Genomic DNA, 14,762 nt, shown 5'->3' with positions numbered 1-14,762 from the left:
TATATATATGTATGTATATATATGTATATATAATATATGTATATATATATTATATATACATATATATATACATATATATATATATATACATATATACATATATATACATATTTATATATATATATATATATATATATACATATACATATATATATATATATATATATATATATATACATATATATAGGGGAAGAATCAATGGGGAAGTAACCAATCGGAGGGAAGCGGGGGGAAGCAAAAAAAAAAATTTCCATTTTTTTGAATTTTTTTTTTCCGGCATCAAGATCACACGAAAATATGAACATTTAGAAGAGACACTTCATGATGAATGTTATTATTTAGGCGGGAAAACGATCGACAAAAATAACATTCAAGATAATATTGTTCGTGAAGAATATGAACGTTTTTTTTTCATGTTTTATGAAGTAAAATTTAGCTCGATTTAGAGTTTAGGGTTTAGGGTTTAGGGTTTGGTGTTTTCGGTTTATTCCAAAAACCCAAAACACCAAACCCTAAACCCTAAACCATAAACTTTAAACCGTTCGTGTTAAAAACTCAATCTAAATCCTAAATCTAAACCCTAAATCTAAACCCTAAACCCTAAATTTCTAAACCCTAATATCTAAACCCTATAAACCCTAATATCTAAACCCTAATATCTAAACCCCAATAGCTAAAACCTCAAAATACGCTCGAAAAACACGATAATTGTTATATATTACTTCTTCGAGCGTTTTCCCGCCAAAATAAAAATATTTATCACAAAGTGTCTCTACTAAATGTTCATATTTTCATCTCATCTATAATGTTCGTGAACAAAGTTTTTTCAAAAAACAAAAAAAAAAAATTTTGCTTCCCCCCGCTCCCCCCCCCCCCCAATGGTTACTTCCCTCTTGATCCTACCACTATATATATATATATATATATATATATATATATATATATATATATATATATATATATATATATATATATATATATATATACACACACATATATATATACACATATATTGTTATTACCTATTTATTAATATTATATATCGTACAGCGTAACATTGATGTTGCTAGTAATTTTCGTTATCCCGAGATAACTCAAAGAAATTATGTAAGTAATTAGCTTCACTAAAACGTTAATTTTGTATATAAATTAAAACACACTAAAAGGTTAATTTTATAACTTGGGTTATTCTTGTGTTTTAAATATGCAGGATGACTTGGATCGACTTCAAAATGAGCAAGCTGAATCTGACGACCCGATGACAGAACTACAGATGATGAATAAGGTATTAGGACCACGTTACGGATGGGAGCATGGTATCAGTACATGCATATCTGGTACCCGCAGGTCCGTTGATTCTGCAAGTTCATCCAGCCATTCAAGTCAACATTTTTACACCGAGGAAGAATTTAATCAAAGTTAGGAGGATGAACGTGAGAGATTTAAAGCTGAGGTAAAAGCAAGTTAAACCAAGGAAGTCATGAAAAGTGTACAAAAGTCTGTCACACAAACCATGAAACAATCGATCCAAAAGGTGATGAAAAGGTTCTTAAATATGGGTGGTGGAAGTTCTAGTGGGTCAAAGAAAAAGAGGGATAATGGTGATGATGCATGGATGGACAAAATCTGAAAAGGAGGCGGATAGTTTGTGTAGTTTGTGTAAAAACGCTGATTTGATGCTTTTGAACTTTGATAATTGTATTTTATATAATTGTTACAACTTTGCGTAAACGTTTATATATTTTGGTGTTATTGGTGTTTATTGTTGTTATAGCAGCTGTAAAATGGTTTGAAACGGTTTTTGAAGAAATGCCCAGAATTTCGGTGGGATGCTGCAAATACAGCAGAATCCTGCTTCCTGGTGCACGTAACTTTAGCGGCGAGGGTCGCCGCAAAATAAACCTGACAGTTTAGTCTGTCAGGTACACTTACTCGCCGCAATTAGTCGATGCATTTGTTTTGCCGGGAAACCTTGGCGCCACCATCTCGTTGCAAAAGAATCGCCACAAAAAATAATTTCTCTTTTCTTTTTTCTATTTCTTAATAATGTGGGTCCCACTTTCCTTCGCCGCAAAACCTCGACGTAAAAGACCTAAGACGGCGAACCTACGGTGACAAGGTATAATGCGGCGAGACCTCGCCGCAAATGACTCGATTTAATGCGGCGAGTTTCCTCGCCACAAAAGAGGGATTTTTTTGGAGTGATAATAGCATCACAAGCAACAAATCTCGGTGACACGCATCACAGACGTACTTGAGCGCATGATGCGTGGTGCGTAATGTGTGGTCATGATGCATTTTTTATAATTATTGTAATTTGATGACATATTATTAAACACTTTCAAAAATGATGCATTTTGACCAATTTTCCTTTAAGATACCACGTGCACCTGCTGCAACTGTCACATTAAAGAAACTTCAGAGATCGAAATGTTGACCGTAAATGTTAGTTTATGTTTTCCTTATGTAGAATATTTTAAAACATATACTATATATATAGTACAAGTTTCAATACAAGTTGATCAGATTTGCATGTGGTATCTCGTGAATGTTAGTTCATGTATTCCTTATATAGAATATTTTATAACATATAGTATATATAATAATAACAAGTTTCAACTGTTGTTATACCATGTGCACCTGCTGCAACTATTATACACATTAAAGAAACTTCATAGATCGAAATGTTACCATAAATGTTAGTTCATGTATTCCTTATATAGTACAACTTGCAATACAAGTTAATCAGATATGCACATGGTATCTTATTGACACAATATAGTATTGAAATATTCAATGCTATATATTTTACATATCTGAAATCCCTCCTCAATCCTTGTTTCAATAGAAGTTGATTTAGATTGACCATGGCTCAACTGGTGTCTAGTTGGTCTAAAGGAGTTCAATCTGTTCCTAAAGATTACGTAATGCCACCTGAAAATAGACCTGGTGATTTCATAAAAGTTTGCAATGAAATTCCAGTAATCAACCTTCAAGACGATCGGTCTAAGATCGTACCACAAATTCTAAAAGCTTGTAGTGAATTTGGTTTATTTCAGGTAATTAATTTTTACCTCATATTCAAAAACTCATAAATCCATTTATTAAACTAATGTTTTTAAGACATGAAGATTAAGATTATTAATGTATCTACAGGTGATTAAGCACGGAGTTTCGGACAAGATGATGGCTGACATAAGTGATTTGTACGATGAGTTTTTTAACATGTCCGTTGAGGAAAAATCAGGTCTTTATTCCGAAAAACACGATGAGGGGTTTACACTTTACACAAGTGGTATGAATTACACGAAGGAGGATGTTCATTACTGGAAAGACACTTTGAGACATGCGTGTCATCCTTTAGATGAACACACACCATCATGGCCAGACAAACCAGCTAGATACAGGTAATGTGCGACAGAATCTTGATGTATTTAATTACGCCAAATTTTAATTAGTTAGATATTTTACAACATAGTCTATGATTTTCTCGGCCTAATTTCGACTAGTTTAAGAAATACTAAAAAACTGAATACAAATACAAACAACATCCTCTTTGGTTCCAGTACCCATACCGTATGCTAACCTATTTTTACAGTATGCGCCATAAGGTAAAATAGGTTAGCTATTTGGTACCGAATTACATAACAAATAATAAAATACTAAAATAATTAATTCATGCATGTTTAAATTCAGTGTATCTTTCGAAAAGCATAAAAAGTTATCGTCTACGTGTTCCTATGTAAGTTCACCGTATTTCCCTTTTTTTTGGTTTACAACTTCATGTATATATCCTGTAGATGCATGGGTGTAGATTTTAGTATATTACCACATGCACTTCTATTGTAGCTGTAAATACTATATAGTATATATAGTAGTAACGAGTAATATAGGTCCAGTGTGTCGCCGTGGATAATGGTTTTGCTCGTTTACTTGAAATTATTGACGAGATTAGACCATCGCGCAAGTGATTTTGGTGTTGGATGTTAAAGTTTTGTTGAGTTATCGTTGCTCTTGTTGTTAGTTATGTGTCTCCTAACGTGTTCGTTGTATGTATTGTTGGTTAAGCTGTGTTTCATTTTTTGATTTGTGTCTTGTTTAATTTTTCGATTTATTTCTTTGTTTTGGTTATGTTGGTTTGTTTTTGTATATATTATTATGGCGCTTTCATTATCAAATTAAAGTTTTGTCGGTTTTCACTTTATATAAGTTGACTTATGAAAAATAATTAAAAATTAAAACTTCATAATTTTTATGAAGGCAAATATAATTATTGAGAATTTATTTCCACTTTCAACATATAAATAGACAAATGCAAAAATTCGTTAAACAAATTTATTCATTTTGTTTGTTAGTCAACGATTTAGGCCCATTTTCAACATGTAAATTAATAAATGCAAAATATTTATTCATTTTGTCTGTTAGTGAACGATTTAGGTTATACATCCTTGTGTATTTTCTTTTTTTTTACGTATTTATATTTTATTATTATTATTATTTAAAATTAAAATATTTTAAATGTAATTTGTATTTGGTCACGAATTGCGTACTTGTAAGACTATTCCTAACCGTGACTGTGATGTTAGAGTCGAATTATACACTTTTTGATGAAAAAGTAAGTTTTTGACTGTAACTATATTTGACCTTAGTTAAGCCAATATGTCAAATTTTGTGTGTCAAATAATTGTATGGTAATGTGTTTTGTGTGTCAAATAATTGTATGGTAATGTGGTAAAATATGTTTGAAAATTAGGTGATTACAAATTAATTAATTAAATATATTAAAAATATCTTGAATTATGATTGGTCAAAATAATTCTCACGCTCTAAACTCCTTTCGTCAATTTTCTAACTGACCTTGAAAGCGTTAAAAACTGGCGCAACTTTATTGGCCCTTCCACTCCGTCAAATTGATTCACGTCATTTGATGAAATACATTTCACGCCGCTTTAGAATTAGTCTAAGGGTGAAAATGTCGGGTTGGATTGTAGCACCATTTCTCAATCGGTTTCTACGATAGTTAGTGGGGATTAGCCAATCATAGGAGTAGTTAGTGGGGGATTACCCAATCATAGGAGGTGTCCCAATCATAGGAGGTGTTGACTTACAAGAATTAGAGTAATGATGATGATATGATAAATATAAGTTGACTTTTCAAAAACAAAATTTATTAATGCTTTAAAAAGCTCGATTAATATTTCACTCATATTTCAAAATTGTTAACAAGGTGTAAATAATGAGTACTTTATCAAACTATCACATGTAGAATTTACATATAAATAAGTGCAAATTTCATAAAAAGGTAGTAACATATTACATCAGTTTTCTTATTTTCGGTAATATATTTCATTTCGCTATAAAAAAGAAGTCATTTTTCAAAAGTAAATCATATAGAGGGGTGTCGTTAACTTTTGTTAACTTTCTCAGTTAAGTGTCAAGTTTGCATAACATGTCAAGTCCTTTATCGACCAACGTTTTTAACTTGCGATTTTGACGCACGTTATCGACGCGCGATTCCTACATGCATTTTCGACCTTCGATTTCGACGCACGTATTCGACGCGCGTTTTCAACTCGCGTTTTTCAAGGAGCGTTTTCGATGCGCGTCGATCGTGGCACGTTTTCAACTCGCAATTTCGACGCGCGTTCTCGAGGCACGATATTGACACGTATCGAAATGTTGCCGTTTTCGATCATGTCTTTTGAAACTACTTTATATGGGAAAAACACACATCGAAAAACACGCCTCAAAAACGCGCATCGAAAAACACGCCTCGAAAACGCGTGTCGGAATCGCGCGTCAAAAACGTGCTTCGAAATCGTGATTTGAAAACGTTGGTCGATAAAGGACTTGACATGCTATGCAAAGTTGACACTTAACTGAGAAAGTTAACAAAAGTTAACGACACCCCTCTTTTTGATTAACTTTCGAAAATACACTCCTTTTTTTTATAGAAAAAATGAAATATATTACCGAAAATAGGAAAACTGGTATAATATGTTACCTTTTTATGGAATTTACCCTATAAATAAAATAAACGTATGTAATCGTAAGTTGTCAGTTGTAAATTGTACGTACTTTAACAAAGTTAGAATCAAATTCACATTAAAACATAAATAATTTATCCATCTATAATTTTTTTTGGGTAAAAGGGTTACCCGACAAATATTCTTAAAAATAATAAAAGGATGAAAACAATACAATCCAGCTGCTACCAGAAAACCTGGAAGCCCAACACAAAACAACCCGCTAGCTACATCAACAAATACACACACAACTAGCACGACCAAAACAAACTCACGAAACTATTCTAGCTTCCAGACTTCCTTCAAACGCTTTTCATGGCTCGAAGGTTTAAACCGCACTGTCATAAGCTTCAATCTCACATTCGACACAATGGCTTCAAACACTTGATCCGGCGACCGATGCACCCCTTTAAAAATTTAAAGATTTCTCTCTTGACAAATGTAATATATCGTTGCAGCCAGACACAACTTAGCTACAACTATACGAGCCAAGTTCCTTCCTGCAACTTGCGACATCGAGTTCAAAATACCACGCCTATTCCTGCTTCAAATATAAAACGAAATACGATCTCAAATTCTATCACACACATGTTTGGAAAATTTGCATTCAAAGACGAGATGATCATTAGTGTTCATACATTCCTTACACATAACACATAGAAGAACAGGATTGCCCCTCAGCTCCCAAAACTTGAGTTTATCATCAGTCTTGAGTCTCTCCCCAACCAACAACCATAACACAAATGTGTGACGAGGAACACATTACGAAAACCAAATGACATTATACCAAGACACCTCTGCAGCTCTAGGCAGAATGAAATCCCAAACTAAACGAACAGAATAGCCATGAACCACATTATTGGCATCCTTCCACCCAAGTTTATCGATAGTATTAGTCAAACAAGGATGTATAATATTCTGAAGGCAAGGATAGCTTTAGTACCATTGGACCGGCCACACAGCACCCTCGACATTAACAACATCAAACACCTTAGCTAACCTGCTGAAACTAGCAGTATAATAAAATTCATGGGAATGATATTGGCTAGAGGATCAAGATTACACCAAACGTCAGACCATGCCGATACAAGTTTACCATCACCTATATCGTAGACAAAAATACTCACGTATCACATGTCTGATTTGTAATAACTTGCGCCAGGTCCAAGAAGAGTTTGGTTTGACATCAACTTCCCAAAAATTGTAGTCCGCTAATTTGTACTCATGAATCTAACGAACCCACAAAGATTGCCTATTATTGAAGAGTTTCCATAATTGAGACGCCATCAACGCAATATTCCAATATTTTAATCTTTTAATAACTAAACTGCCCTCAGCTTTGGGAAGACAAATATCATCCCATCTAACTTTTCCTTTTCTAATTTTATAATCCCCTTGACACCACAGAAAAACCCCGAAAAAGTTTTTCTATATCCTTAACAATAGCCGCTGGGAGAATAAAAGCTTAATACCAATAAACCTGCATGGAGATAAGGACCGAAGAAATAAGTTGAACTCTCCCGGCAAAGGAGAGAAACTTATTTTTCCATTCATTAATCTTCGCTCGCACCCTATCCACAAGCGATTTACAGTCACGATACACAAGCCTGGATGACACTAAAGGAACTCCAAGGTACCAAATGGAAAGTGTCCCTTCAACAAAAGGCAGCAACGATAATATTTGAGCTTTAACTAGCGGATTAACCTTAGCAAAAAAATGGTGCTTTTAGTCAAACTAGGAGCCAAGCCTGAACATCGAGTAAACTCCTCAATAAAATCCCGAATCACCTCTACCGAATCAATGTTACTCATAGTAAAAAAGAAACAGGTCATCTGCAAAAACCAAGTTAATAATAGAAAGCTTATCACACCCAGGATGATACTTGAAGGAATTCGAATGGCTCACATTCCTTTGAAGCATAAGAGTTAGAACTTCCATAAAAAGAGTAAAAAGGTATGGTTACATCGGATCTCCTTGACGAAGGCCCCATTTACCCTTGAAGAAGCCATAAAGTTGACCATTCACACAAACCGAATAAGAAGTTGAAATAACACACGTCATTATCCAATTCACCATCTTTATCGGGTACCCAAAACAAACGAGAGACGCTTCAAAAATATTCCAATCCACCTTATCGTATGCTTTTTGTATATCAACTTTAAAAGCGCATCTAGGAGTTCCACTGTTCAAATGGTAAATCTTCATAATCTCTTGCGTAACCATAATAGTATCCGCAATTCGACGAACGGGAATGAAGGCTAATTGATTAATAATCACCACCTCAGCTAAGCTCGCTTTGATCCTGGACATGATTATCTTGCTAATACATTTTTAAATAATATTACAACACGAAATGGGCTTAAAATTCGTAACCAAACTTGGAGACTGTACTTTAGGCAATAGAGTAATAATCGTATTGTTGGCCTCTTTTAACAACTGACCATTCATGTAAAAAATCTTTGACCGCCTTAATTACATCGGAACTGATAACATCTGATGCTTCTTTAAAAAAACCCGTAAAACCATCCGAGCCCGTAGATTTATTAGTCCCAATACTAAAAATGGCATCTTTGATTTCAACATCTGTAACCTGGCAAATAATATAGAAGTATTGTTGTTCACTAACTTGCCTCATAAATAAAGAGGCTGGAGCCAGCACCTCTTCACACACAGTTGCTGAACCGAAGAATTGCTTAAAGTGTTTAATGAGAACTTTCGATACAGCCGATTCTTCCACAAGATTCCCAGCCACATCACATATAGCATCTATACAACTTCTATTTAACTTACCTTTAACCACCTTTATGGAAATAGTTGGAGTTGCTATCACCCTCCCGCAACCACCCAACCTTCGACTTTTGTCTTAGAAAACTTTCTTCCTCCAAAGAGACTTCACTGAATCTTTTAAGAGCCATAGCAGCTAACTCACACAACACTATAGAATGGGGATCCCGATCTAAATCAGCTTGAGCATTGTCAATATCAGTTCTACATTGCTCTACCTTCTCGTGAATATCTCCATTACGCCACATTAACTAACGTAGCGGAGTTTTTAACATTTTCATTCTCTTTACCAACCGGTACATATTGTGACCAAAACCTCCTTTTGCCAAATTTCCCAGACCAAAACATGAAACTCGGGCATCTTCATAACATAATTGATCAGCTTAAATGGCTTGGGTTTATTAGTGACCAAAGTAGGAATTTTTAGCACTGTTGGACAATGATCTGGGATCCTGTAATGTTGGAAAATAACATATGAATTAGCAAACATACTAATAAAATGATCGTTATCCGTCACCCTGTCAATCTTGTTCAATATTCATGTTGTGGACTTCGGTCTTTGATTCAATGTGAAATGAAATCCGGAATGGTTCACATCCGGCATATTAATTTTATTGACACATTCTTGGAATTCTCTCATTGCCAATGTACAACAAGACGCGCCCACTGAAGACTCATATATGTCTAAAGAGACGTTAAAGTCTCCCATGACAATCCACGGGTGATCACCAATCCATCTCTTATGCTTTACGAAATCATTCCAAAGACCTCTTCTACGGATATAATAAATATCCGCATAGACGAATGAGACATAAACCTCCAATCATTGTTGACAGAATTAACCAAGCAATGAGCAACCTGCTCCATCATGAAAATAATCATCAACTGCACCACATCCGGATCCCACCAATAATAATCCGGGTACTCGATAAACATACACTATTATTAGATGACCAGTTCCAAGATGGGAACACAAAACTACATACATTGTATAAGCGAGAAAAGTAAACATGAGATTTAAGAATTCCACAAATACTTAGCTTATTACTCACCACCACCTCACGAACCTCTTTTTGCTTAGAGTAGAGGTTCATACCCTAATATTTCAAGAGGTGAGACTAATCATTGAAAACCCTGCATAACGGGAACGCTTGTCCCCTTAGTAGGATTTTTTGAACTCAAATAATTAGATGTTTCATCCTCATTTTAGTTCAACATCACTCTCCTCATCAACTAGCCTGAATGAACCATCACCCTTAGTCACATTATTTTCTTCCATGTCTTTAAGAATATCATATCAATTGGTATTCATCCTGTTACTGCTTGCGATGTTCTTAGTTTGCTTATTCAAAACTAGATCCACATTCGAATTAAACTTATTCCCATTCAAACCTCCATTAGTAGGATTCACATCACATCCACCCCCGCCTTTTGCTTCGGCCTATAAACAAACTTCTACTTGTTTTTTCCCATGACAAATCCATTTTGTTTTTTGCTGCCAATTCTCCTTAGAGATACCACCTTGTTTTTTTATTGTTATTAACCAAAATAAATCCTTCACCATCTATCTCCTTTGATTTTTCAGTAACAATAGGAATCGCTTTTGGGCATTGTGCATTAGTATGTCCATATATCTTACAACCCAAACAATGTGGCAGCCTCCATTCATAATCCACACTCACAATATCAACAGTGTAAGATTTACCATCCAAATTAGGCGAACCCACCTTAATTTTTTCCTTCACCTCAGTGTCCGTGGATACTTCAATCATAGCACGAGCGAAATTAGGACGTCCCCATGATTCGTTGCACATAGTACTAGTGTAAGAGTCAAGCATCAATGGTTTTCCAATTTTAGTTGCGATTACACTTAAACCCAATTCATTAAATCCGGCTAGAGGAACATCATAAATTTTGACCCAAACTGGAACTTTCGATAAATCTTTCTTCGCTAGTGACACATATGGGGACCATTTATTCAATATGAATGGAATAATACGAATCATCCATGGGCTGTTTTGCATCACATTTAACATACGCTCCTCTATAGAAAACTTGAAAAAGATAAAAACATTTTGCGTTCATCATGATCTTTTAAATATCATATTTTCTTCATCCATTCATAACGTAATTTTGCAAAAAGGGAAATACAACTCGTTTACCCAGGAAATATCCATATAAAGTATTTTTATACCTCTGCGCTGCCTCGACCACAACCTGTATTGGTAGCATCACATCTGAATCCACATCATAAGGTTGATCTTGTACCACAGTGTGAAACGTGACCATCTTAGGAGCTAATCGTGCAACAACATTAGCATATGATACTGATGTACTTTGTTTGTTACTTTCCATATGCATAACATCCTACTTCACGTTGTCCTCCTCTTCAGAAGATTCGGACGTTGTATGCACACTATCATGGTCACACTCCTTCTCAAGCTTCTCGTCATTAATCAGAAAGTCAGAAGGATTCATAGGAACATCCATATTACTGGTTGTCTCATTCTTTTGCATGGTGTCTTTAATCACTCCCTCTTCAGAAGAACTACTACCATCTAATTCATCCTACTTTGAAACTTCAGTTGAAACCACGCTCACCAATCGATTCCTTAAAACCCTAGGTTTGGTAACCGGTACTTTCTTCTTATTCTTTCCACCCATTGAAACAGTCCAATCGTCATGTCAAGAATGATAAATAATAACTAACCTTAAAGAAGATCGACAGAAGCACTTCGCTGGATTGAAGCGTCATTTCGCCCGCGAAAGTTAGGAGCGCATAGGGTTCAATGAAAAAAATTAGTTTTAAAATAAAAGTTATAAATAAAATTAAAAATAATAATAAAATAAATAATAAATAATAAAAATTAAAAATAAAATAAATAAAATTAAGAAAATTAAAAAAAAATAAAAAAAAGTTTGTTAGATTGTACTATATCTATTAATAATTTATCCATATATGTTTGTAATGTCGTACCGGATATTAAAAAAGAAAAATATCGGTACCGTACTAAAAGTATCACATTCAAATATTTTTAATATATAAGAACCGATTACCGTGCTGATTGTACCGGTACGGTACCATTTCGCCAAGATATCGCTACAACATTAATACAGTATCATAAATTCGGGTACCAATGCTCATCCCTACTTATGCTTATCTCTTTGCTTTTACCCTTGTGTTTCTTTAAATAATAGTAGTATATAATATATGATTATTACATATGTAATGTAGCAAATGTAGAATGCTCGAGCGTTGTTGCGGAATATGATTTCGCTCCATAACTTAAATAGTGTTCTAGTAGCAGAGATGACATACGCATTGCGGTGAAAAATCGTTTGCCACGGTACACGGTTCCATTATATATATATATATATATATATATATATATATATATATATATATATATATATATATTAAAAATATTTTTTCTATAGTTTATAGTAACGATAAACATATTGAATTGATACACCCTCTATATTAATTTTATAGTCAATAGACAAACATTACACAGTTAAAAAAAAAGTTAATTATCACATTCTACTTTTTTTTAAAAATTTACCGGTTGATTCGTATAAGAAGAACTATTAAGTTGGTTAATCCTAAAAACGAATACTAAATTATTAAATTGAGATCGATGGAGTAAAAATTATAAAATGAAAAGTAAAAAAATATATTAAATAAAAGTTTGAAAATTATTGATAAAAACAATGATGCAAACTTTTTAATAATAATAATAAACATGAAAATAAAAAATTAGCACGGTTGGAGATGTCGAATTGTCAACTCAAATGATACATTTAGCGGCTTCAGATAGTATATAAGCTACATATGTATTCTAATAACTACATATGTTAATAGTTACAATCATATTTTTGTATGTCATTTACTACATAGTAGAATATTTTTTTTCTTCCAGGGACGAGGTTGGAAAATATGCGACTCAAGTACGAAAAATGGGATCCAATATTTTGGATTTGATTGCCGAAGGACTTGGACTAAACAAAGGGTACTTTAACGAAATTAGTCAGGACCAGACGATGGTGGTTAACCATTACCCACCATGCCCTGACCCAAGTTTAGCCATGGGTATAGGTTGTCATGGTGACGTTAATCTCGTAACCTTCATTCAACAAAATCAATATGGGCTACAGATACAAAAGGATGGGATATGGATGGGTATTAACCCCATTCCAAATGCTTTCATAGTTGTCCTTGGATATCATATTGAGGTATCACATATATTAACTCATTTTCCCCTACGTGTCAATTAAATAGTGCATATTTTCAATTTCGGATGTCCTTGCTAGTTTTCTTATATACACCCGAAAGTATATGTATATAACTAACTCTATTTATTTGTTAGACAGTTAATGTATCAAAGTGCGTTTCAAAAAAGAAAAACAAATTGTAACAAAGTATCAAAAATAACGTAAGTAATATGGTCAAATTATTGTTTATCAAAAAGTAAATTGTAATGCGTAGTTCTCAAATTGTATGTTTTGCGTGAGAACAATAAGTTAATTTTGGGGATGTAGTAGAACAACAAAACCCAATACTACATAAGTGGTGTATGGGGGAAGTGAGATGTAGACAATCCTTTCCCTATCCGAGAATAAAGACAAGTGATTTCTCCACCCAAAGTGAAAAACACTCTCATAAGTAGAGAAAGTCATCCCTTTCTCTATTAGACGGATAGAGAGATTGCTTCCGAGTGGACCTCCGGCCAATAAGTAGGAAAAAAAATTTTAAATAACAAAATTAAATTAAAAATAAAATTGAGACGCCATGAAAATGGTAAAATTAAATTTTCATGGGTTTCAAATCCTGCCTGAAGTTTACCTCAGGCTCTAAGAGTCATTCAAGTCGCCAATAAATCGACGCTTGCTGTCGGCTCAATAACTAGAGCCATATTTGGGGACGTAGTAGTATTAATTAAACATGAAAAGTTAAATGTCAATTAAATTTAGGGGCATATTGGTTTAACAAATGTCAGCTAAATATCATAGTAACTCGGGATTCTTAACAATGATTTTTTTCCTGGTAGGTAGTAAGTAATGGAAAGCTGAAAAGTGTGGAACATCGTGGGGTCTTAAATTCAACTGCTGCCCGAACATCGATCGGTACGTTTATGAGTCTGAATACCAATCTTCCGGTTGTTGTAGAACCTGCAAAAGAGCTTGTTAGTTCAAGTTGTCCCAAAAAGTTCAAATCTTTTAAGTTCAACGAGTTCATAGCCAGTTACTTGGCCTTCTATCTCAAACCAGGTCCTCGAAATGGAACTCCACTGGATGCTTACCGGGTCTAGATAGGAGACCTTGCTCGTAAGCACTTGTTTAACATACGTAAGATGAACATGTAAGACAAGCTAAAATAAAAAGATAGAGGACCTCATACCCTTGTCTTCAGCCAGTTTTTACTTGTATGTGTACCTTATATTATATTTCCTATATCTAATTAATTCTTTTAATATATGACTTCCATATAAATTCGTTATGTTGCGTTGTTATCAATCATATTTCGGTTACAGTTTGAGATAGGTGGTATCTGGTTATACATTTAGTGCAAATAGGGTGAATGAGTGCAAATAGGGTGAATGTTTGGAGAATGATTGTTTACTCTTTATTCCAGTACTTACCTTGTGTAACTTGAATTTGTAAAGACCCGTCCTAATCTATAAGGACAAATACAATAACATATGATTACATTGCGAGGTATTTGACCTCTATATGATACATTTTACAAACATTGCATTCGTTTTTAAAAGATAAACTTTCTTTACATCGACAATTGATAGACATGCATGCCATTTCATAATATCTACTATCCAACTATAATTGACTTAATAATAATCTTGATGAACTCAACGACTCGAATGCAACGTCTTTCAAAATATGCCATGAATGACTCCAATTAATATCCTTAAGATGAGCTAATGTACACCGGAAGA

At 34.0% G+C, this 14,762-nt stretch overlaps 1 protein-coding gene across 1 annotated transcript; it reads left to right on the top strand.

Annotated features, from left to right (window-relative positions):
- The first annotated feature begins 2,867 nt into the window (after nt 1-2,867).
- On the top strand, nt 2,868-14,120 carry LOC139851813 (hyoscyamine 6-dioxygenase-like). Its single transcript, XM_071840991.1, has 4 exons — nt 2,868-3,059; nt 3,157-3,407; nt 12,732-13,044; nt 13,860-14,120. The coding sequence occupies exons 1-4, from the start codon at nt 2,868-2,870 to the stop codon at nt 14,118-14,120; spliced, it is 1,017 nt and encodes a 338-aa protein (XP_071697092.1).
- The last annotated feature ends 642 nt before the right edge of the window (nt 14,121-14,762 follow it).

The sequence above is a fragment of the Rutidosis leptorrhynchoides genome, chromosome 6 (assembly GCF_046630445.1).
Source record: "Rutidosis leptorrhynchoides isolate AG116_Rl617_1_P2 chromosome 6, CSIRO_AGI_Rlap_v1, whole genome shotgun sequence".
Taxonomy (NCBI): domain Eukaryota; kingdom Viridiplantae; phylum Streptophyta; class Magnoliopsida; order Asterales; family Asteraceae; genus Rutidosis; species Rutidosis leptorrhynchoides.
This window is presented reverse-complemented; position numbering and strand designations above follow the sequence as displayed.